The sequence below is a fragment of the Rhinolophus hipposideros genome, assembly GCF_964194185.1.
Source record: "Rhinolophus hipposideros genome assembly, chromosome: 24".
NCBI classification, from domain to species: Eukaryota; Metazoa; Chordata; class Mammalia; order Chiroptera; family Rhinolophidae; genus Rhinolophus; species Rhinolophus hipposideros.
The window spans coordinates 22,294,780-22,318,655 of NC_138070.1; the positions used below are offsets into that span (position 1 = coordinate 22,294,780).

At 47.5% G+C, this 23,876-nt stretch overlaps 2 protein-coding genes across 8 annotated transcripts in view; one reads left to right on the top strand and one right to left on the bottom strand.

Annotated features, from left to right (window-relative positions):
* Positions 1 to 548: 548 nt before the first annotated feature.
* YDJC (YdjC chitooligosaccharide deacetylase homolog) lies at positions 549 to 3,531 on the top strand. Of its 5 annotated transcripts, XM_081037686.1 has the most exons (7): positions 549 to 728; positions 816 to 975; positions 1,175 to 1,274; positions 1,381 to 1,558; positions 1,781 to 1,950; positions 2,284 to 2,402; positions 2,808 to 3,531. In XM_081037686.1, exons 1-6 carry the CDS (start codon positions 565 to 567, stop codon positions 2,385 to 2,387), a joined length of 876 nt encoding a protein of 291 aa, XP_080893812.1. In that variant the 5' UTR covers positions 549 to 564; the 3' UTR covers positions 2,388 to 2,402; positions 2,808 to 3,531. The 5 variants fall into 5 exon arrangements, with proteins under 5 accessions (XP_080893812.1, XP_080893811.1, XP_080893813.1 ...); XM_081037685.1 differs by lacking the exon at positions 2,808 to 3,531 and having other exon boundaries at positions 2,284 to 2,547; XM_081037687.1 differs by lacking the exon at positions 2,808 to 3,531 and having other exon boundaries at positions 1,781 to 1,869; positions 2,284 to 2,547.
* Positions 3,532 to 7,192: 3,661 nt separating this feature from the next.
* Positions 7,193 to 23,876, bottom strand: part of UBE2L3 (ubiquitin conjugating enzyme E2 L3) — a 56,954-nt gene continuing 40,270 nt past the window's right edge. For all 3 annotated transcript variants that reach the window (XM_081037323.1, XM_081037322.1, XM_081037324.1), the window contains 2 exons: positions 13,855 to 14,041; positions 7,193 to 8,623 (listed from right to left, as the gene is read on the bottom strand). In XM_081037323.1, the coding sequence (XP_080893449.1) occupies positions 8,469 to 8,623; positions 13,855 to 14,041 (342 nt within the window). In that variant the 3' untranslated portion in view covers positions 7,193 to 8,468. The remainder of the gene's footprint in view (positions 8,624 to 13,854; positions 14,042 to 23,876) is intronic.

The following is a 23,876-nucleotide window of genomic DNA, read 5'->3' on the forward strand; positions in this document are numbered from 1 at the left end:
TTGTTTAGAGTTTTTACAAATCATAAAAAAGCCTCCTCTTAGAAAAATCAGCAAAAGACTAATGGGCAATATGAAAAAGAAGAAATGCAAAGAACTAATAAAAACGTGAAAAAGTTCATAGTCACTATCAAAAAAATGAAACATTACAAGAACAAGATAACATTGATTTATTTCTCAAAACAACAAAAATAACTTTGGGGTGGGGGAGAAGAATTGGGTGTGTCTATCTGCTTAGCGAAAATACTGGAAAAACACTACCCAATAAGTTAACAGTGGTGATCTCTGGAAAGGGTGAGAGATTTTATTTTCTGTATTTTTCATATTAAATATCATTTTTGCAGTTACTGAAAGTTTCGCGGTGCAGTAAATCAAGCCGTGGTCTGGTTAAGGGCGGAGCACACTGTGTGGAGATACCGAGTCGTTGCAGGGCCACGGTCGGACCGCTAGGTGGCGAGAACAAGGGCGGGGTGCAGGAGCGTCGGGGCGGGGCCTCGGGCTGCATTTAGAGGCCGGGCTTGGACTGTCAGTCCACTCCCCTTGGTCTAGCAGCCCGCGAAGGCAGAAATGGCCTGGCCGCGCGTACGGCTGGTGGTCACCGCGGATGACTTTGGTTACTGCCCGCGACGGGATGAGGGCATTGTAGAGGCCTTCCTGGCTGGGGCTGTGACCAGCGTGTCCCTGCTGGTCAACGGCGTGGCGGCGGAGAGCGCGGCGGAGCTGGCCCGCAGGTGAGGGGGCCCCTTATAGGGTCAGGGAGGGCTAGGGGCGCCGCCGCCCCGTGGCCGCTAGTGCTCCTGATTGCGTTCCGCCCGCAGGCACCAAATCCCCACGGGTCTCCACGCCAACCTGTCCGAGGGCCGCCCGGTGGGTTCGGCCCGCCACGGCGCCTCATCGCTGCTCAGCCCCGAAGGCTTCTTCCTGGGCAAGATAGGATTCCGGGAGGCGGTGGCGGCCGGAGATGTGGCCTTGCCCCAGGTGCTGTAGTGCGACTGCAGGAGGATACCCCCTTACCAAGGCTCCGCCCCGAGGATACCGTGACGCCATCAGGGGCCGGAGCAGGCGCTGGTTGCTTCCCTGGTTCCAACACTGGAGCAATCACACGGAAGCACCGGGATGGGTCCTCCTCTGTAGCTGCTCCGGGATGTTCGAGGTGCCCATTGTCCTCTCCTTTCAGGTGCGGGAAGAGCTGGAGGCCCAGCTGGGCCGCTTCCGGGAGTTACTGGGCAGGAACCCCACTCACGTGGACGGGCACCAGCACGTGCACGTGCTCCCAGGTGCATGGGTTGGTAGTCCCAGGCAGGGGGGCAGTATGCACGGGTGGGTTGGGAGATGCTCCCAGGTGGGGGGATGTGCACCTTACTGACTCCGCCCCGCATGCAGGCGTGTGCCAGGTGTTCGCTGAGGTGCTACAGGCCCACGGGGTGCGCTTCACACGGCTGCCGCTAGAGCGCGGAGTGGGTGGCTGCACTTGGCTGGAGGCCCCGGCGCGCGCTTTCGCCTGTTCCGTGGAGCGCGATGCCCGGGCGGCTGTGGGCCCCTTCTCCGGCCGTGGCCTAAGGTACCCCCTCACCCCCAGCACCGTGCCCTTCCCTCTGCCCGGCCCGGGTCCCAGTGGGTGCAGCTGGGTATTTGCTTGGCCAGCTGAGCCCCGTTTCTCAACCTCAAAGGGAGTCAGGTTTCGCCCAGCCGCACCTCTACCCCAGATCCGTCCAGTCTCCCGGCCTAGTCCTGCCCGTTGCTGTTCAGCCGGTTCCTGCCTCTGATGCCTGGGTATCCACAGGTGGACGGATGCCTTCGTGGGCCTGAGTACCTGCGGCCGGCACATGTCTGCTCACCGCGTGTCAGGGGCACTGGCTCGGGCCTTGGAAGGTACACCCACTGGTCACTTCTTGACAGCTGAGCTGATGGCCCACCCAGGCTACCCCAGTGTGCCTCCGGCTGGCGGCTGTGGTGAGGGCCCTGACGCCTTTTCTTGCTCTTGGGAGCGGCTGCATGAGCTGCGTGTCCTCACAGCTCCCACACTGCGGGCCCGGCTTGCGCAGGATGGGGTGGAGCTCTGTGCCCTCCAGGACCTAGACTCTAAGAGATCAGGGGAGGGGGTTCCTGGGGAAGCCACTCTGGTAACCTTCCTGGAACCCTCCCAACTGTGACCCTGACAGCCAAGAACTAATGCCTTAGTGCTCAAGTAGGGGGCAAGGGTTGAGTTTTGGCACAGTCCAACACCAGGCCCTAGAATGGGTGCTGTGACTTTCCTGGGCAGAACAATGTCACCTCTATGTCCAGGTCCTCATGACTCAGAATGGCAACCAGAGCTTCAGCAAGCCCTCTTGGCTACAGGCAGGTCAGCCTGTGACATCTGGGCCCGGAGCCTGCCAAGCATTTGGTGACCTTCACATTTCCATGTAAGCATCTCCCTTGTTTGGGAGTAGTAGGGAGAAATCGCTGTATTAATAAAACAAGGTGTCTTGTAAACTTGGTGAATTATAAACTGTGTCCAGAAAAACCTTCACAGACACAAGAATGGACACAAAGCAACTCCTTTGGGGGCCCAGAGCAGGTCACTGTTCCAGAAAAGATACGTAAAACAAGTTCCACAGTCTAGTTTTGTTCATGCTTAGGTTTTCTTTTGGGGGGTTGGGGGAGAAGAATGTCTCACCAGGGCTACTTTTGGCTCCGGAGATATATTATAATCTCAATTTTTATTTAAAAAGAAGTCAGCTGTTTTAAGTAAGTAGCCCTTTGCCATCCTAGAGGACAGATCTGAGGAGGTCCTGCAAGCTCAGAGGAGTGAATTTAAATTTTTCCAGGAGGGAAGTCTTCTGTGGAAATGGGATCCTGGATTCCCAAATGGACCCGGTGCTGTGGATGCCCTGTGTCTGGAGTCCATGTGGCTTGGATGAGGAGATGGAGAGAGCAGATGGGGAAGGGGGTAGGGAGTTCTCCGGAGCACACGAGTCCTGCCCTACACTGGAGGTTGGAAAGGCAGATGGTCCTTCTTGTCTCACGTAAGGGCCTATGCACAGGCACTAATGTCCCCATTTTACAGATCTAGAAGTGGGAGTGGCATAGCAGGGATCTGAAGCTACCCGTTCATGTATTTGCCATGCACTGCGTCAGGCATGGAATCAGGTGACAACAGAGCTCTCTCCTGGCCTATGCAGCCTTGAGGGATGTGCAGCTTTCTGAAGTTGGTAAAGGGGGGGGGGTCCTCTCATTCCTCCCTGCCCCCACCCACCCACAAACTCACCCTTGACTGTGGCTTCAGTCCCCTCTTTTCTGGCTCTATCTGTAACCTTCCCTTGACCTTGACTCTTCCAGGCACTGGCCCTTCCCTCCTTTTATGCATGTCTGTCAAGGGGAATCACTGTTTGATCCCTCCTGTTGCCTCACCATCGCCTCCTCGCCTCAGTCCACTGGGGTCTGGCCACACTCCTGCAGGCTTCGGGCCGGTGCTGGTAGGGGTGGTCTTAAGGCAGCTTGTTGCCACAGGGGTACCTCCCTTTGAGGCAGGTTCTTAGGTTCTGACGAAGAGACAGCTAGCTATGTCTCTGAGGTTCAGGATAGAGGTATGGGTGGACAGGAAAGAGATTGGGGGTCTGCACAGATGCTAGATGAAACTGGGAGTGGCTGTCACCCAGGGAGGGAAAGAGGGATGAGCAGAATTGAGGGAACAGACTAGCCCTAGGGACCATGAACTCATTTAATAGTGAAGAGGGTGGGCATGGCCAGCCTGGGAGGATAATCAGGAGAGCAAGGTCCAGCTCACAAGTGGAGGACAGGTGATAAGGCAGAGGGCACAGGCAGCACAGCGCCCATTGGGCTGGGCTCGTGTCCTAGCCACCAAGGAGATGGGGGTATTTCTTATGCCAAACCTGCTGTTTGCTGAGTAGCTTAGGCAAGGGGTTCTGTTATCCACCCATTCATCAGTCACATATGGAGCATCTGCTCTGTGCCAGGCCAGGGCTGGGTGCTGGGACACACAGCCCCGCCTGCAAGGAGCTCAGTCTGCTACACAAGGACAGATGGTGTGATTCTGGCTGCAATGGGGAAAAGGAACACACAGCTTTGTGTGGGGCCAAAGGGGATTCCTAACCCAGCCAGGATGGGTCAGAGAATGCTTTCCAAAGGAAGTGACTTTCCTCCCTGGGCCTCACTCTGATCCTCTGAGGCCTGCACGATGCCCCCAGGAGCACCCAGTCTGCAAGCAAAACCACTTCCAATCACCCAAGCTTGGCCATTGATCAAGTACTGCCTAGGACAGACACTATGCTGAAGTCCCAACTTCAGCTCTGCTCCTCAGGTTGGTACCACTCCCCCATGTTTCACAAGGAAAGCAAGGGGAAGCTAATGCAGAAAGGGCAGGAAGAACTCAGACCATTCCACTGGGTCAGGTCGCTGCCCTGCAGGGCGGGGCATGGCAGTACTGCCAAGTGAAGATAGTGAGAGCAGGGCTGAGAGCCACCAGCCTATGGACTTGGCCCTGAGGAAGTCCTGAGGCCCTTGACAGAGGAACCTCAGGGGGCAGAGGGTGACAGAAGCCAGGTTGCAGTGGGCATAGGGAGGGATCAAGTAGGTGCGTATTTCGAGCTGAACAGTGAATACAGGAGGAAGGCTAGAAAATGATGGCTCCAGAATTCAGGAAGTTGAGAGGGTCGTGTGGGACTCTGGCTTTGGGGAGGGGGAACTGGACCTGTGTCTGGGCTCCAAGAGACCAGTGGTGGAATGCAGCAGGAGCCAGACTGTGTAAAAACACAGGCCAGGTGCCCTTGGCTGTCACTGAACCTCGATTTCCTCCTCTGTAAAAACAGGAATAGTCCCGTGGGTTGTCCTGAGCTTCACAGAGGATAAAGTGATGGGACGTGGCAGAGTCCTGGGCAGATGATCAAAGAGTCTGCTCCTTGCTTCCTGGTAAAATGACACTCCCGGAAGTTTCCCTCCCAGAAACCTGCAGGCCTGGCAGACTGGGCAGGCTTGGTCCCCACGCTCGTGTGGAGTTACAGGCAGGGAACTTAGCTGACTGAAAAATGAAGTGTCAGGGCCCTGGGCTGAGTCAGCGCCTTAGCAGTCCATTGTCCTGGGGACTCAGGCAGCTGTCTGGCTGGAACCCTTCAGGAGGTGGCCTACCCACGCCCTCAGGCACACCCTCATTAGTTCCCCGACCTTCTTTAAGACTGCCAGTTTGCTTCTCTGCTAAATGGGATTATCACTCTTTTGGGGCTGACTGCAGGACTGAAGTGATGCATATGGTAAGTCAGACAATTAAGTTCGCAAACTGGTCCTAGAAAAAGTGCTGCATACCCCACTGCTGAATGTCACTACGGTCCCCTTTGAAGTCCTCCCCTTGGGAAGCTATGCACCGACGCCAGTGCCTAGTCCACCCCTCCAAGCAATTTTAGAACTCTTTTTCTGGAATGGCGGTCAGAGCTGTTGTCATATTACCCTTGATGTCCTGAATGTCATCCAAATGTCTTCCTTTCAATATTTCCTTTATCTTCAGGTAAAGAAAGAAGTCACTGGGGGCCCAGATCAGGTGAGTAGGGAGGGTGTTCCAATACAGTTGTTTACTGGCTAAAAACTCCCTCACAGACTGTGCCCTGTGAGCTGGTGCATTGTCGTGATGCAAGAGCCATGAATTGTTGGCGAAAAGTTCAGGTCGTCTAACTTTTTCATGCAGCCTTTTCAGCACTTCCAAATAGCAGACTTGGTTAACTGTTTGTCCAGTTAGTACAAATTCATAATGAATAATCCCTCTGATATCAAAAAAGGTTAGCAACATTGCTGCAACAAGTTTGCCAACATAATTGTCAGACCTCTATAGAGGTGCTGTCCGAAATCCAGACACCCAAGGGGTCCCTCTGCAGGCCCCAATGGTCTGGACTCTCCAGCCTTTTCTGCTTCCCTTAGGGAAGGGCGGGAATACCTCTGCGCACCTCTTTAGGAGGCTGGGTGTGGGAGAGAGAACAGGCTGAAGCTGCAGGAGACCGGAAGCCCCAGGACCTGTCCCCTCCCTCCCACCTCTCATCGCCTGAGAGCACAGGCCCCTGGCACTGCCCACCACCAGTAAGGAAGAAACCCACACGATCAAACCAGTGCCGGAGAGCAATTTTATTAAGGGCAGCAGAACGGGATCGCAACATCTTAGAAAGCCTATTCTCTGCCATGTGTGGCAGGGGCAGGCAGAAAGGCGAGGATCAGGCGCACTTTGGATTGGGCGGGTGTGGATTCCTGAGTGGGCTTGGGTCAGGGGTGGCAGCCCAACAGCTCTCCTCTTCCCCAGCTGGATGGTTGTGGAGCTGCCAGGGCTGCCTGCCAGCGTGCTCAAAGCCGGCTCCAAGGGCTCGGCGACCACCCGGAACTCCTTGGCTGCTGCCCGGCTTATTAAACTGCCCAGGCCCGAGGGAGGGACCACCCGTAGCCTCGCTCTCCGAGGGCCAGGCTTCTCCTGACTAGGACAAACCACAGAGAGCAATGCCAGGGCTGAGAGTCCAGAGGGGCTGCCAGCTTTGACAAAGGTATCCCTCCTTGGTGAGCAGAGAAGTGAGGGGTGACAGGCAGGTAGAGCTACGCTGGTAGAAACATGAAGCAATGGGAGTTTCCAAGAATGGCAATAATTCTGGATTCAGAAGCAACGAGAACAGATGGTGGCTTATTTGGATAGCTTTTGACAGAATTTGGCATTTTGTTACAAATCTGTGTAGGAGTGAAATAAGGTTCATCATCACCTTTCTGCTAACGAAGAGACAGATGTGGGAAGGCTGGCCCGGCGCTCTTGCCACACTGGGCACACAGGAGCCGCCAGAACCTGCCCCTGAATACCTAGCACTAAAGAAGATGAGTTCGTTGACAGACCGCAGGGGCCACACACCTGGACAACTAAACAATGTCGTGCTGCCTAACCTACCCATCACTCCCATTTCTGCATAGGTAAAACCAAGCTGTCTCACAGGTCATAAGCCCTGGAAAGATCTCAAGTTTTAGTACTAAAAGAAAAACAAAGCAAAGTTTCTTTAAGTCATTTCTCCACAGGATCTAGTCCCCCCCGAGAGCCAAGAGTGTAGCAGTGATGGTGACACATGGCGTTTGGACCATCGGCTTCCTTTGGGTGTGACATGTATTCTCTACTACTTCAGGGACAGTCCCACTTGCTTTGAAAAAGACATTCACATCCAATCCTTACAAGTTCATCTGATGATAAATTCTAAGGTCAATTTTTATTTCTACAAAAAAAGGCAGTCAAAACAAATGTTTTTGTTTTTGTACATAAAACACATGTAAAGGATATTACTGAGCTTCAAGTGGAGCTTGACTCTGCAAAGGCTGTGAGTCCAGAGGGAGAGGGAAGGCCATCTTGTTCCTGGGCTGGCCTGGTTGGCTGCTCCAAAGGAAGGGGTCAGCAGGGCACTGGTGACCCCAGACTGGTGCTGGCTATAGCCGAGTCCTGCCAATTCCAACCCCGCAAAGGGTCAAACCGTGTTGAGGGAGGGCCGCGGTGGGGCTGCTGCACTGAGGAGTTGGAGAGTGAGCTCCGTGGCACATTCGGATGGAGCTTGGTGATAGGTGAGCGTGGAATTTCAAATGGACATTCTGGCTTTAGCGTTGTCTGCAATGACCAGCACATCTTCTAAAATGGCTGCAGAGAGGAACGCCAACCTTTGACCTCAGGAGGCTCTCTGGTGAGAAATTCCTCACACAAGTGCACTGTGTCCTCTGGCTGGCAGGCCCTCTCCTGGAGTGGCCACAGACCTGACATTGCAGGGTTTCCCCAAACAGGCTAGGCCAGGCTGGAGTTGAATCACACACACAGACATGAGGGCTGCCATTTAGTCAATGTTACTGTGGTAACACTGGACAGATTTTTACATAAGAGCTGGGCTTCCCTTTGCACAGCTTTGTTTTTAGGGATGGTGGTGGTTTGCTTGTTTTTAAAAATTTTTTTAAAAGGATGTTATAAATTGGAGCCAGGAGAATCAACTCCCACACCAGGCAGTGCAACATGGGAGAAGAGAAGCCACCAGACAGGACAGAGCTCTCTCTTCTTTGTGGAGGAGATAGGCCTGGGTCTGGGGACGTGAATGAGTGAAAAATAAACTGTAGGCAAGAAAGTGGGAGTTGCAAGGGGATGAAAGGGGGAAAGGGAACCACAACCTTTTTTTTTTAAACCTTGAGGTCTAAATGTAAATTGAAAAATTTGGATAAATTTGGACAAGTAAAGAAACACCATTCTTTTAAGGAGATTGAAGCAGTGATTTTTAAAACAAAGAAAGCAGAACTAGAACATCTTAAGTTTTTAATCCTTTTATAGGTTACCTAAACCACTTTTGATTAAGAAAACTGTAGAAAGTTAGTAACTGCCACAAGCAAACGCCAGGCGGTGGCACATGTCAATTTTCCACAGAGTCCTGCTTTGCGGGGTGTCTGCACTGCTCTGGGTCTCTGCTCACACTTGCTGGAATCAATCGCGGCAGAATTTAGTCCACAGGTCGCTTTTCCCCATATTTCTTTGTAAACTCTTCAGCATTCTTACAGAATTTTTTACGGTCCTTAGAGTATTCTTCAGCTAGGTCAGCCCGAAGCGGGTGCTCGGGCTGGGGGTCGTTCACCAGTGCTATGAGGGACTGGATTACTGCCGAGAAAAGGAGAAGGCATCGCTGGTTAGAATGGGCTCAGAAAGGGCCTGGGCAAGATATGCAACTCTTACTCCACACCGATTTACATCTATGTGTTTCTAAGTCAACGGCCTCTGAGGTATCCACAATCTAACCACTAGCACTCAACTCCTTTCCTCTGTAGGAGGAAAGTGATGGACAACAAGCAGCCAACACTCCAGGGGATCACTGTTCACAGAGTACTGCCTTCTCCTCCTCCTCTGGGAAGCTTCCTGAACTGACACCCCAGGAAGAGCCCAGCCCCCAGTCACTCCCATCTCTCTCCGGAACTCTGGAGGCCTCAGGCCAGTGTGCGTGTGCTGCTCACTGGCCCGATCCTGCCTTCTCCCTCTCCCTCAGCTTCTCTGGGGCAAGGCATGGGGGATGCATTCCAGAACTGCACTCAGTTCAGAGCAGTTTCAATGAGTGACTGAGAATGAAGAGGGCGTGGCAGGCCTGCACCACGTAAATGCGTAAGGCGCCCACTCTCGAAGACCCTGGGGAGCTTCTGAACCAGCTGAGAAAGGTGCATTTGACCACCGTGTCTAACCACTGGGAGGGTTACAAGCCCCAGCAGGTCACACTGTCCATTCCAGAGGCAGAAGTCACATCGGTGGCTCAGGATGGGTTCCACAGTGCTCCCCCAGGGGGCAGTAAATTCTAGATGTGCTGGAAAGCTAGCCTGGGAACGGAAGGACCATGAGGGAAGGGCGGGGAAGGGAGGGAGAAGAAGGGAGGAGTATGGAACATGAAGGGCCAGGAGCCTCAGTCTCCTCAGAGGGTACACACAGCCACCACAGCTTCTCACACACACTTCTCTTCACCCTCTGGCCAACGTCAGGGCCAGGACTCTCAGAATGTTTCCTTCCTTCTCACTGCCACATTCTTAGCAAAAAGGCATCTCTCCTCTGGATTGCTGAAGTTATGGTTTCCTTCAGCAGGGCCCATGTTTTTCACCCCAGTATTACAAGGAATGGATTAAAATGCTGGTGCTGGCTGAGTCATACACAAAGGCATAACCAGTCAATAGCAGCACGCTGGGTAAGGGGGACAGCACAAAGTACTCCTGGCCAGGCATCCAAAGACCACCTACCCCCACCTCTGCTAATTAGTCCTACTAGGTGAGACGGAGGCAATCAAGGGTTCCTGTGAGCATGGGGGGCACAGATGAGGCAGTGGGGAAAAGTAAGGAGGGGGGCCTCTGCAGGGCTGATGGGGGCCAAGGTGGAGTAAGGAGGAGAGGCGGCTGGGCAAGGAGGGTAGACTATGAAGAGCAAGCAGGGGTCAAAGGCTCTAATTCAATCTCCACACCACCCCAGGGGCAGACGTTCTCACCTCCCTTTCCACACCACCTGGAGTATCTCTGAGAGGAAGCAGACCCTGGAAGTATATTTTGTCTCTTTTATTTCAAGATTTATCCCTTCTATATTTGATTCATGCCTAACTGAGCAGAAATGATGAGAAAGCTATTTTGCTTATTCCTATTTCCCCAACTTTAACCATTGATATTCCACTGTTTGCCATATATCCATCCACACATAGCCTAAATGAGAATTTACTTAATATACTCGTACTTCTCGTAAATCTCACTTTTTAATATAAATAGTTTTTAAAGGTAAGTAAATGTTAGTACCTCCATTGGAAAATCACTTTCACTTGCCACAAACAGAGGCATGCATCAACAAGGGACAAGGTATTGCTGGATGGAATAGTCTCAGACAAACATTAAAACCAGCACCGAACCTAAAGCTCCCGCCTGTCCAGCCAGGGGACAAACCCTCTTCCAAATGGCACCTTCACAGCTCCTCTAAGACACTGCCCTCAGCTCACAGGCCACGCTGTATTTTAGCACATTCTGAGATTCTCCACCCCACGCTCAGACGTGACTGCTCCATTCTCTTTCGTGTTCTTGATTTCATACATAGCATACATATATGCTACTTACAGCACTGAGGAACAGAGTGAAGAAATAAAATGGACTTACTATGGTCAAGCTGCTAAATTATTCAAGTGCAGTAGACTGAGGAGGTATGAGGCGTGCCTTGACCAGTCAGTCTTAAACTTCTGAATCTGCCAGTCTTATGTCAATACGTGCACGCACATGAGATCACTGTGCGTCAGCGCCTACACATACAGCCAACCTGAGGACCATCCATATGACTTCCAGAAGAAATTGTCCCAATGTCCAGACCACCGGACATCTGAAAATTATCTTTTTGGACCAATCCAGATGCTAAGAAGGCAGGACTGCATCTTCTTAGGAATGTACTTTTTACTACAAGAACCCTCAGCGTTTCTTTCTCCTTCGGAACACTTGCAGGTTTTGTCTAGCTGTGTTTCCAGTTTGCAAACTCTAAGAACCTTGAATCAATCTTTGTCATTTATTTTCAACAAAGCCCCTTCACTCTTCTTGAGTTCGTGTGACAGCATAAATAGATGGCGTGTCTGTTTCTGGGATTACAGATGGTTCTGCAGCAGAACTGCTGCTTCGTTAGCGTGTCAGGAACCTCACAGGGTTGAGCGCTGTGTTTTCCTGTCACAGATGTTCAGGCTCTCTGCTTTCTACTATGAGCATCTTGCTACCTAATGTATTAGTATAAAACCATTTGTTAATTATTAAAACTTGCTTTGCAAAAGATATTTTCACTTTGCAAGTTTGCTGTTTGTCTATTTAATTCTTTTCCAAGAACTTGCTTTTACTGATTTGATCAAATCTAAATATTTTCAAATTTATTTAGTAGTTCTGATGAGTACTTCATTCTTTCTCTGTTCCTTTGGGTGCATTTCTGGCTCCTCAGTTAAACCATAATAAAACCCAGCTGAGCTGAGCTTGTTATGACTGCTTTTCAAACTACATTTATGGCCCCATTGCATCATTTTTCACATACCGAATAGCATGCTCATCACAAAATTGGTTTCTTGATCTCTCCCTTGACCCAAATGCTCCTCAGAAGCATTTTTTTCTCTCCAAAATGTGGGACTAAAAAACAATAAAAATTTACCTTTTATTCTCTCTTGTATAAAGCCTATAAAATATTCTCCTTTTTGTTCTTATTAACAGTTTCTTTGTAATAGAGGATGTAAACACTATCTGTAATTTCCCCCTTTTCAGGGAGATCCAAGGGGCTCCATTCTCACAGAGTAAAATGAGAAGGGTGCCTTCCGTGGAATTCACCATAAAAAGTTAACTAATCTTATCCAGTTTGTTATATTTCTTGAGTCCTCTTTATAAATTCTATGTACTTGATTCGTTATAATAGTGTATGGCAAATTGAAACACTGAAGTTATGAATTGTTTGATTTTTCTCCTCATATAATTTTGTTATGTTGTATGGTACATAGAGTCAGTATTATGCTGGTTTTATTACTGGCTGTACTTTGTATGATATGGAAGATCTCATTCATCCACCAAACTAAGCCCTTGCTCAGCTGCTAGACATCTATTAGAACCAGACACACGGCTGAACACACCTTTGTTTCTACATTCTTTCTTCCTGTATTATTATTGCCAACTCCTATGATCTCCCTGTTTGATACAGTTTTCCCTTGTTTCTTGACTTTTCTCACGTTATTTTTGCTCAATTTTTAATGCTTCTTTACTTTCTTTTAAAGAAATTGAGATAAATTCTTAAAAGTATACAAATAAAGTGTTAGTACATTCAAAAAGTTGTGTGACACCACCACTATTTAACTCCAGAACATTTTCATCACCTCCCAAAATAGGAATAATACTACCACAGCCCTCTTGGGCAACCAGCCCTGTAAGAGGTGGCAAAGTACTTTTACTTGTGTCTACCTCCTGGCAAGCCTCTCTGCCCGGGTTGTGTCACGTCCCATCCTGCCCGCCCCCTGCCCCCCTCTCCACCCCAGTTCTCAGTAAAGGAGGAGAGACCTTGTAATTCTTTGTGGCCCAGCAGTCTGAGGTGCAGGGTCTGCCTGGGGTAGCCTAGCCTGGAAGCACTTTCTCCCTCCCCAGACATGGTGTTCAATACACACAACTCGGCAAGGTCTCTAGGAGTTGTGTGAGGGGCTGACAAGGCATTCCTGAACAAGTACAGCTATACGCTTCCAACAGACAGCTAGGAATTTTGTATGGGGGAAAAAAGAAAAAAGGCGTGTGCACTTAAGAGTAACTTTGTCAAGCTTTTCTAAAGACCAACTTGTAGATGACCAAGTGTCAGGTCCACTGGAGAGCGTTTAGCACCCACTCCTTTCTACTACTCAGCTGCGTTGAGCCTGAGCTCAACTTTCCATGTGAAAGGCTTTCAACTCCATCTTCCATGGCTTCCACTGAAAAATGACTATGTCAGTCACTGAAAAACTACCTGCAGCCAAGCAAATTCCAGCCTCAATCACTCTAATCTAAAAAGACCTTACAGTGGTTCAGCTGGTTATTTACAAGAAAGCCACCAAAAATATGAGATTAGGACTTCAAAAGAAAGTTCTGGAATTAGGGAATAAAAACTAGACACGAGTCATAACAAAATCTAGTAACTTCCAGGGGACGACAGAGGCTAACCACAATAACGAATTAAGTATTTTTCCCAGAAAAATGAGCATGTGTATGTTCACACAGAGACAACCAGACACATGGGACATACACAGCCACATCCAATTCCAGAAAGTTCTAGGCCTGCTAAAGCCAACTCTGCTTTCATCTGGGCACACAGCCCTCGAGTATGAGCATGCCCTTCCCCCCACACCACCCACTCTGCCCACTGGCTTTCTGCTGCCAGCCTGGTGGCTTTGGCGTGTGCCCTTCTTTAGTCTGGAAAGCCCTCTCCAACCTCCATTCTTCCCTCAAGTCTGAGTTCACATGCTAACTGCGGTGTGAGGCCACCTCCAAGAACAGCCCCCCTCCCCTCCTGAGGCAGCCCCATAATCTCCATGAAAATTCCCAGGAACAGTGCCCATATCTCTCATGGCTCATGCAGCAAGCACTGGACTGGTCTGTGAGCACGTGTCCCTGCTGGGCTGCGAGCACAGGAAGGGCCTCCTCAAATACCTGCGCAGGTCAACAGTCTCATTGCGACATGCCACGCCTCCAGGACGGGCGGGATCCCAGCTGCACGTCTGCGTGCACTGGGGTTGATATGGTAGGATTTCTCAGGACTCGGTGTGGCATGGCATTAGGAGGCACCGAGGAGCCCGTCCCCTAGCAGCGTCCCCAAAGAGCAGCATCCCAGGAAGACACAGGAGCACGCCTTACCTTGGTCGGTTTTGGTTGCTGGCTTCCAGTTTTCAGCACTAATTACTGGCAGACAGACCTGCCCCTTTTCATCAATGTTGGGGTGATAGATCTTTGTTTTAAATGTGATCTTCGGTGGTTTGAATGGGTACTCTGCTGGAAAGTTGATTTCGATTCTGAAGGCCCCCTTATCATATGGAGGGTTATCCTGCAGGGCAAGAGAAGAGATCAAAATGAACACACCATGGTTCGCAAACCTGGAGCTGAGACAGGAATGTTCAGTTTACCTGAAAAACTAATTTATTTCAAGCGGTATATCAACAGACTTGTTACCTTCAGGACAACCAACAATCAATCAGTATTTCTAAAGCAAGATGTCTTCTAAGCTGTGGAAAGGTCTGAAATCGATGTTCTGGCTTCTTTTTTTCAAAATAGACTATTTTAAAGAGTTGTATTAGTGTCATAGCAAAACGGGAGAGGAAAATACAGAGTTCCCATGTAGCCCTTCCGCTACACACACAGCCTCCGCCTCTATCAACAGCTCGCAACGGCGCAGTACATTTGTTACAACTGATGAACCCACAGTTTACATCAGGGTTCACTCTTGGTGTTGGACATTCTATGCGTTTTGGATTACCAGTACCATACATTTAGCTGGAACCATATAATAAGTAGCCTTTTCAGAAACTCTTCTTTCAGTTAATAATACACATTTAAGGTTCTTCTGTGTCTTTTCATGGTTTGATAGCTCATTTCCTTTTAGTGCTAAATAGTATTCCATTGTCTGGATATACCACCATTTATTTATCCATTCATCTACTGAAAGACACTTTGGGTGTTTCCAAGTTTTTTGACAATTCTGAAAAAAGCTCCTATAAACATCCGCATGCAGGTTTTTATGTGGACCTAAGCTTTCAACTCCTTTCGGTAAATACCAAGGAGCAGGATTGCTGGATTATAGGGTAAGAGTATGTGTAGTTTTGTAAGAAATGACTAAACCGTCTTCCAAAATAGCTGTACCATTTTACATTCCCACCAGCAATGAGAGTTTCTCAGACATATCCTCCCAGCATGTGATGTCAGTGTTTTAGGTTTCTGCCATTCTAATGGGTGTGCAGTGGTAACACATATTGTTTTAAGTTGTAATTCCCTAATGACATGATGTTGAATATCTTTTCATATGCTTATCTGCCATCTGTGTATCTTCTTTGGTAAATTTAAATTAATAAGAATAAGAATGCCGGTGTTGGACTGGCCCGGTGGCTCAGGCGGTTGGAGCTCTGTACTCCTAACTGAAGGCTGCCGGTTTGATTCCCACATGGGCCAGTGGGCTCTCAACCACAAGGTTGCCAGTTCGATTCCTCGAGTCCCGCAAGGGATGGTGGGCTCCTCCCCCTGCAACTAAGATTGAACATGGCACCTTGAGCTGAGCTGCCGCTGAGCTCCCGAATGGCTCAGTTGGTTGGAGCACGTCCTCTCAACCACAAGGTTGCCGGTTCGACTCCCGAAAGGGATGGTGGGCAGCGCCCCCTGCAACTAGAAAACGGCAACTGGACCTGGAGCTGAGCTGTGCCCTCCACAACTAAGACTGAAAGGACAACAACTTGAAACTGAACGGCACCCTCCACAATTAAGAAAGGACAACTTGACTTGGAAAAGAGTCCTGGAAGTACACACTGTTCCCCAATAAAATCATGTTCTCCTTCCCCAATAAATCTTTAAAAAAAAAAAGAATGGAAGTAGCTTTACTGTTATTTTTCATAGAAATATAACATTAATCTTTCCATCCCCCAGGATAGTGGCTGAGTTCCCTGCCGAATGGCCATGGTACGTTCTCCATGCACACACAGTGCACACAAAGGCTTTTCATTCTGGACATATACATACTACTCGCGTAGTTACAAAACTAGAGTCATACTGTCTACATATTCTTTCGTGGCTTTTGCTCATGCTGCTCTACAATGTCTTCCAGTCTGCAATGCAGACACTTCCCTCTTCTGTTAGGCCATCGCACCTGTGGCTTGTGTTCATAAAGCCTGTGTCTGGCTTATGCAAGGAGCTCCTCGGCCTCCGCCAACATGGAGGCATGCTCCTTCTCCTACGACAACCCCAGTGTACCCTGAGGTGGGCAGCAAAATTATTTTTATGTGTGGCCCTGTTTCAGAAAACCGGGCTCCCCTCATTTGGTGTCAACCATTATAGCTACAGAAAGGGAGAAGGAAGAAGCCACTGAAGAATTAGCAGGAAAGCGGAAAAGATTGGGAAACAGGCCAGTGCTGGGCCCCAAGGGAGGCGGGAGGAGGCTCCATCTTAAAGCCAGAACGACAACGCAGAAGGAAGGAAGGGGTCTGTCCAGTGGCTGATAATTTCGTGTGCAATGGGCTGCACAAATGAGGAAGAACGCAGAAAGGAAGGTGAGAGATCTGAATCACAAATGTAGCTACAAAAGGTGAAAGAAGGGAAACCACAGCCTCAAATGCACTCCTGGAGGCAGGGCTGGGGTTGAGGGAAATCTTCCTTCTTCGTTCACTGAAAAAATAACCTCTAACATTGAAGGAGCTTTTATATTGTGTCCAGGACTGTGCCAAAGGCTTTGAATTAAGAACACCACAACAATCGCCAGAGGCCAGCGGAAAAGAAGGGGGGGGGCGGCACACAAAACTGCCTCACAGATATCCAAACGTCCTACCAGCTTCAGTAAGTTTTTAGAGTTTGTTACTAGTGAGAAAAACGATTTTTAATTGAGGTGAAATTCACTTACAATTAACTATTTTAATGTATACAATTCAGTGGTATTTAGTGAATTCATAATGTTCAACTACCTCTAACTTCAAGACCCACGGCCCAGGCTTATTGAGAAATAACTGACATACATCACTGTGTAAGTTTAAGGAGTACAGCATGATGGTTTTATTTACACATACGAATTGTGAAATGATTACCACAATAAGTTCAGCTAATGTACACCTTCTCATGTAGATACAAAGACAAAAGAAAGAAAAAAGCAAGGAAAGGTTCCTCCTTGTAATGAGAACTCTTAGCTTTTACTCTCTTAACAACTTTCCTATATATCATACAGCACTGTTAGCTGTAGTCTCAAGGCTTTTTCATCACCCCAGAAAAATACTCTGTACCCACCAAGTAACAAATGGAAAATGGAGGCAATAAAATTTTGTTCAATAAATTACATTCTTGCTTCAAGGGAGGCCGAGGGGGCTTGGACAGAGGTGGCTAAGTTCTCCCAGGAGGCAGAGGAAAGGAGCTTAATGGCGAAAGATGTACCCTCAGGTAGCGGGCAAGCAAGCCAAGAAAGAACACACTTTCTTCTTAAAACCCAGCCTCCGGAGTTACTAAAGTAACACTCGTTCCTCTTAGAAGAATCCATGTTTGTTATAGAAAACATGAGATGCAGCAGGCACAGAGGAGAAAACACACTGCCCCAGTCACCTCCCTGAGAGAACTGGGGCCAGCACCCCAGCACATGGCACTCCTGCAACCTTTTTTCTAGGAGAATGAACACACACACACACACACACACACACACACACACAGCACTGTGACCACCTTCACTGCAGGTTGTTGCTCACATGACCCTCATCACCCGTGCGTTCTGATCTCCCAGATCTCTGTACTGGCTGCAACGTGTCCTGTCGCCTGCATGTACGATTTCTTCACTACTGCAGGGCAAGGACTCCATTTCATTTGTCAAGAATACATCAACAATGCCACGAGTATCTGTGGCAGTATTAAAGAACTCACATATATTTTTATTAAGAAACAAAGCAATCATGTATTGCCAAGATATCACTGGTGAGCATCGTAATCACTGTAGGAGAAAACCGGGGTGGCAAAGCTGTGGGGACCTGAGAGGAGGTGGCAGACACCCACACTGGGAGCCCCAAGATCAAAGATGATGTTTTCCAAGGAGGAAGAAGCCTGGGTTTATCTAAGACAGAGGTAAGTGGTGGTGAAGGTCCTTTGCTGTCCTGGTGGAATCCTTACAGCATTCTGATGGTTGCATTTTTATTACCTGTCTTCTCCATTAGTCCAGGAGATGCCTGAGAGCAGGGACCCGACGTGCCCTCGGAACCAGCTCTCCAATATTTGCTAACTGAACTGCTAACCTATCAGATTCTCTTCTTAACAATAAAATCATCAACATGTGTTTATGCTATTCTTTTGACCATGAACAAGAACGTTAGCTCTCAGAATAATGGCTTACCATACCTGGAACACAATGACCCCAGAACCCAGAACCAGCCTGGAACTTGCTATACAGACAACATTTCTACACCTCTGTACCCCACTCATCAGTCACAGCTTATGGTGGCTAATAAAGGAGAAGGTAGGAGAACCTCACCGCAAATCCACTAGGTAGGGACTCAATTCGAGGTCATTCACATGGAAATAAAGCTAACTTCTCGCTAGGAAAGAAAAACTGATCTTACTGCTTTTAAAAATCAAAACTAATTACAACTGAATAATTTTTTAAAAACCCCAATTAAAAATGGGCAAAACTGCTAAACAACATAAGCCAGACAGAAAAAGTCAAGAACCATATGATTTCACTGATATGTGGTATAGAAAACTGAAAACAACAAAAGAAGAAAAACAAGTGAAGAAACAAAACTCATAGACACAGACTATAGTTTAGTTGTTACCAGAGGCTAAGGGGGTTGTGAGGGGTGGTAGATGAGGGTAAAGGGGATCAAATACATGGTGATGAAGAGAACTGACTCTAAGTGGTGAACACACAACGGATTTATAGATGATGTATTACAGAATCATACACCTGAAATCTATGTAACTTTGCTAATGATTGTCGCCCCAATAAACTTTAACTAAAAAAAAAAAAAAAAAATGAGCAAACTACCTGAACAGACATTTCTGCAAAAAAGATATACAAAAGGCCAATAAGCACATGAAAAGATGTTCAGCATCTTAGCCATCGGGGAAATAGAAACCAAAACCACAATGAGAAACCACTCTACCCCTACCAGGATGGCTGCAATCAAAAAGACTGACAATATCAATTGTCAGCAAAGATGTGAAGAAAATGGAACCCTCTCACACTGCTGGTAGGACTGTAAATGGTACAGCCATGGTGGAAACGGTCTGGCAATTCCTCAAATGGTTAACCGTGAGGTTACCACATGACCCAGCAATTCCATTCCTAGGTAAATACCCAAAAGAAATGAAAACATATGTTCATATAAAAACCTGTACACGAATGTTAATAGCAGCATTATTCATAACAGCCAAAAGTGGAAACAACCCAAATATCCATCAATTGATGAATGAGTTAAGTAAACTATGATCTATCCATTACAATGGAATATCATTCGGCAATAAAAAGGAATGAAGTACTGATACGTGCTATACAACATGGATGAATCTTGAAAATATGCTAAGGACAGAAGCCAGATACAAAAGGTCATATATTGTATGGTTCCATTTACATGAAATGTGCAGAATAGCTAAATCTAGAGACAAAGTAGATTTGTGGTTGCTTAGGCCCGAGGGGCTGGGGGTGATGTCTAAAGGAAGGGGTTCTTTTGGGAGTAATGAAAAAGTGTTCTAAAATTGTGGTGATGGACACATAACTCCGTGAATCGACTAAAAACCACTGAATTCTATGTACGCTTTAAATGGGTGAAATGCATGGTTTGTGAATCTCAGTAAAACTTTTAAAAAAAAAATTAAAGCTAACTCAGGAAAAGTGGTTCTCAACTGAGGACATTGTTGTCCTCCATGGAGAGGTTTAGAGGTGGCTGAGGGTGTCTTTAGGTTGTCCACAATGACAAGGGTGGCTACTGGCATCTAGTGGACAAAAAACAAGGACCATCCCGTACACATAACCCATATGCACACACCAAAATGCAGTTTGCGATGCAATCCCATTGAGAAACACTGCTCTAGTATAACTACAAATTCGATTTAAAAACTATGGGGTGCTGGCGGCCGGTTAACTCAGTTGGTTAGAGCACAGTGCTCGTTAACAACAAGGTTGCCGGTTCCATCCCCACATGGGCCACTGTGAGCTACACCCACCACAACTAGATTGAAACAACAACTTGACTTGGAGCTGATGGGTCCTGGAAAAACACACTTAAATAAATAACAGGTAAAAAAACCCACAAAAAAACACAACTACAGGGTGCCTACTATGTGTAACACATAGTGCTAGGGACAGGAAATGGGAGGGAAACAGATATAGGCTAAAGGCCTCTGCTTGAACCAGAACTCACTGAGACAAGACATTCCATACAACAAATTACAAAGCGAAAGCTATAATGTGAGAAGTGCCCAAATAGGGGGTACAACGATGCTGGAGCTGGACCACAGCAGACCCGCACAGACTACCCAGACTATCCAGTCAACAGCCATTCCTCCTATTTCCTTGCTGCCCAAACCCCAGTTTTGTTTGCATATGCACTGCTCCCTCTTTGTGAGCCAGGGGTACATTCTGACAGGTCTAACCTGGCCACTTGTCCAATATTGTGGCGATAGTGTATGTGAAATGTGACTCTTCCGAGTTGACATGTGCTGTCAATGTAAAATACCACCTGGATTTCAAAGACTTTGTACAGAAAATATTGTAAACTATTTCATTAATAATTATTTATACTGATTACACATTGAATACTATTTTAACATATGGTGCTAAGTAAAATATTTATCAAAATGAATTCCATCTGTTTCTTAATTTTTAATGGGAGCACCAGAAAATTTTAAAGTATGGTTGTGGCTCACAGTATATTCCTATTGTGTTATTTTCTGACCACTGTGTTACTTGCCCCGGCCAGCGACAGACATGGGGTAGCCACGTGTCCTGGTTCTAGGTAAGGGGCCTGTGGGAGGGGGTCCTGGGATGTCTTTGTTCTCAGTCACACCAAACTACACATGATAAAAGTGCATAGGGGGAGGGCTGGCCCAGTGGCTCATGCTCCTAACTCTGAAGGCTGCCGGTTTGATTCCCACATGGGCCACTGGGCTCTCAACCACAAGGTTGCCAGTTCAATTCCTTGAGTCCCGCAAGGGATGGTGGGCTGCGCCCCCTGTAACTAGCAACTGGACCTGGAGCTGAGCTGCGTCCTCCACAACTAAGATTGAAAGGACAACAACTTGACCTGGAAAAAAATCCTGGAAGTATACACTGTTCCCCAGTAAAGTCCTGTTCCCCTTCCCCAATTAAAAAAAAAAAAACCTAATTATTTTTTTTAAAAGAAGTGCATAGGCGGAGGCCAGTTAGCTCAGTTGGTCAGAGTGCGTGCTCTCAACAACAAGGTTGCCAGTTCGATTCCCACATGGGCCAGTAAGCTGTGCCCTTCACAACTAGACTGAAAACAACTTGAGCTTCTGAGCTGCCGGTGGGGCGGCTGGATGGCTCAGTTGGTTAGAGCTCGTGCTCTTAATTCCAGTTCAATTCCCGCATGGGATGGTGGGCTGCACCCCCTGCAATTAGATTGAAAATGGCGACTGGACTTGGAGCTGATAGGTCCTAGAAAAAACACACTGTTCCCCAATATTCCCCAGTAAAAATTAAAAACTGGAATTCTCAACTTTCTTAAAAAAAAAAAAAAAGTGCATAGAAGTAAACACACACATTACAACTGGAAAACCTGAATAAGATCAGTGGATGGTATCACTGTCAATTTCCTGGGTATACTATGCAATGAGTGAAGGGTATTGGTGATCTCTCTGCATTATTATAATTGCATGAGAATCTACAATCCTATCAAAATAAAAAGTTCAGAGACAGAAGAAAAGAGAAGTTCCCTTTCCTATCCTGGACACTGAGGGGCCTGCATGAGTCTCCAGCTATCTGATGGTTGGGCGGACAGCTTGACAGAATAGAGCTGAGGACAGAAGAACAGACAGGTGGAATCTAGGTCCTTGCTCACCTCACTGAACTGCTGGATGAACCAGCCCAGGGCACCCACCACAAAACTTTTTGTCAGGTGTAATAACTTTCCTTTTTCAAAGCCGAGTTGGGGGTTTCCTTACTTGCTATCAAAAGTGACCTCACAAGTATGGATGTTGACGGCAGAGAACACAGAGAGGACATGATTCACTGATACCAGGGAATGGAGAGTTTCACAGAACACTCAGGAGGAGAGGATTAGGGGCCCTAAGTAGATGGGGTACACATGGCTTCATGAACAGGAAGAGGCGTGATGAGTCCTGAGAAGGCCTCTCTCTCTCTCTCTCTCTCTCTCTCTCTGAAAGCTAATAAACAGGGATTTAACGCAACAATTAGTTAGCTTTCAGTTCCCCAGCCCCAGACCAACTCAGAGTCAGCTGGTGGAAGGCACAGACCTGCAGCCCATGGAGCAAGGGAGCAAAGCTCATCCAAAGAGCCCAGATATCTGAGCCCAGGTTGGGGAGACTTGATGCTGAGCCAGTGAGGTGCTGCAAAGAACCTCTGAGATGGAAAGGCCTGCACAGAGGCAACGGTAGCTCCAGCTTTTGAAAGGCGACATTATTAATGGACCTGATGCCCATCGCCAAAAATACCCTAAAGGGAGTCACCAGAAGCTGGTGTGTGTGGGTGCTCAAAGGACAGCAGGGAGTCCCAGGAGCCAGCACGGAGGTCAGAGAGACTTCTTCATTCCCAACAGGCTGGCGAGGTGAACACCAAGGCAGAACAAGGCCTCTCCAGAGAACCTTCATTTCATTTTAAAAATAATGATGGAGGCAGACGCTGAAATACAAGGCCTTGGGGACACAAAGATGACTCACAAGTCTGTGCTTCCGAAACCCCAAGGCAAAGAAATCCAGGAGCAGGCGGGCTGGGGCCTTAACCAAAACATGACCCGAAGTAAGCATGGCCAGGCCCATGAGTGTCCTCCTGACCACTGAGAGAGGCAGGTGCTTACAAGCTCCATTTGACAAATGAGGAACTGAGGCACAGAGCACAGACAGTGAGAAGGAAGGAAGACTTACTGTCATTGTTGGAATGTTTCTCCCCTGTGCATGTCTGGCCTTCTCAATAAAGAATAAGAGCAGCAGCACCACAAGTTCAGGGTGACAATGACATGGGATGACAGTGGCCCAGGAAAGAAAGGAACTCAAGCTAGAATGAATTACCCACCTTAAAAAATGAAGTGTTCAAATACTGCAGTTAGAAAAGAACAAAGAGCAAACATCACAGAAAACAGAAGATATCATAACATAAAATCAGAAATTACCACGAAAGCAAAGATTAGCATATCAGAACATAGAAAAAAGAATGAAATGTCTACTTCATGATACATGAAGCCAATATGACCATCTATCAAAATCCACTAACATACAGAAAACACAATCCAATTTCACATATGAACACAGACATAAACACACTACAGACTAGCATTAAAGACAAAACCACAGGCCCAAAAAGACATCACTCATGTTAAAAGTACACAATACCAAACCTAGATTTAATACCTGATCTAACTGTAGTTTCAACATCTCCCAGAAATGTAATCTTAACCAACCTGGAGTTTTCTGGTCAAGCACCAGTAAGGTAATCTGTTATACGGGCCCGCTCTACCCTCCCCCCAATAGAAGATGTCCTGGTCTAAAAATAATCCTTTTTCTTTTGTTAATAGCTCCCTTGCCTCACCCTTCTTTCTATAAAGACCTTCCATTTATTTTATACAACCTCACAGAGCGCCCCACTAGTTGCTAGATTTGATGCTGCCTGATTCATGAATTGCTAAATAAAGTCAACTAGATCTTCAAATTTACTCAAATTTTGTGCTTTAACATTAGTAAATTTAATACAATGGACTATTTAAAAAATACAGGTATATCTTGGAGATATTGCAGGTTCAGTTCCCGATCACTGCAATAAATCAAGTATGACAATAAAGCAAGTTATAATCTTTTTGCTGGTGGAGGGTATTGCCTTCAATTTGTAAGCAACGCAACATCTGAAAGAGCGATAAAGCAAAGTCCAATGAAACAAGGTGTACCTATAGTCCACTGCGATGAAGGAAGAGTTAATCCAGAAAGGGAACAGGGGTTTAATTAACAGACCACTTAAAAAACCTGTGCAC

Bases quoted from the DNA above. Each gene is read 5' to 3' on its own strand.
- YDJC (XM_081037684.1), top strand. From the start codon at position 565: ATGGCCTGGCCGCGCGTACGGCTGGTGGTCACCGCGGATGACTTTGGT. The intron at 729-815 runs GTGAGGGGGCCC...TTCCGCCCGCAG, and splicing joins GCGGCGGAGCTGGCCCGCAG to GCACCAAATCCCCACGGGTC. The intron at 1,559-1,780 runs GTACCCCCTCAC...GGGTATCCACAG, and splicing joins TTCTCCGGCCGTGGCCTAAG to GTGGACGGATGCCTTCGTGG.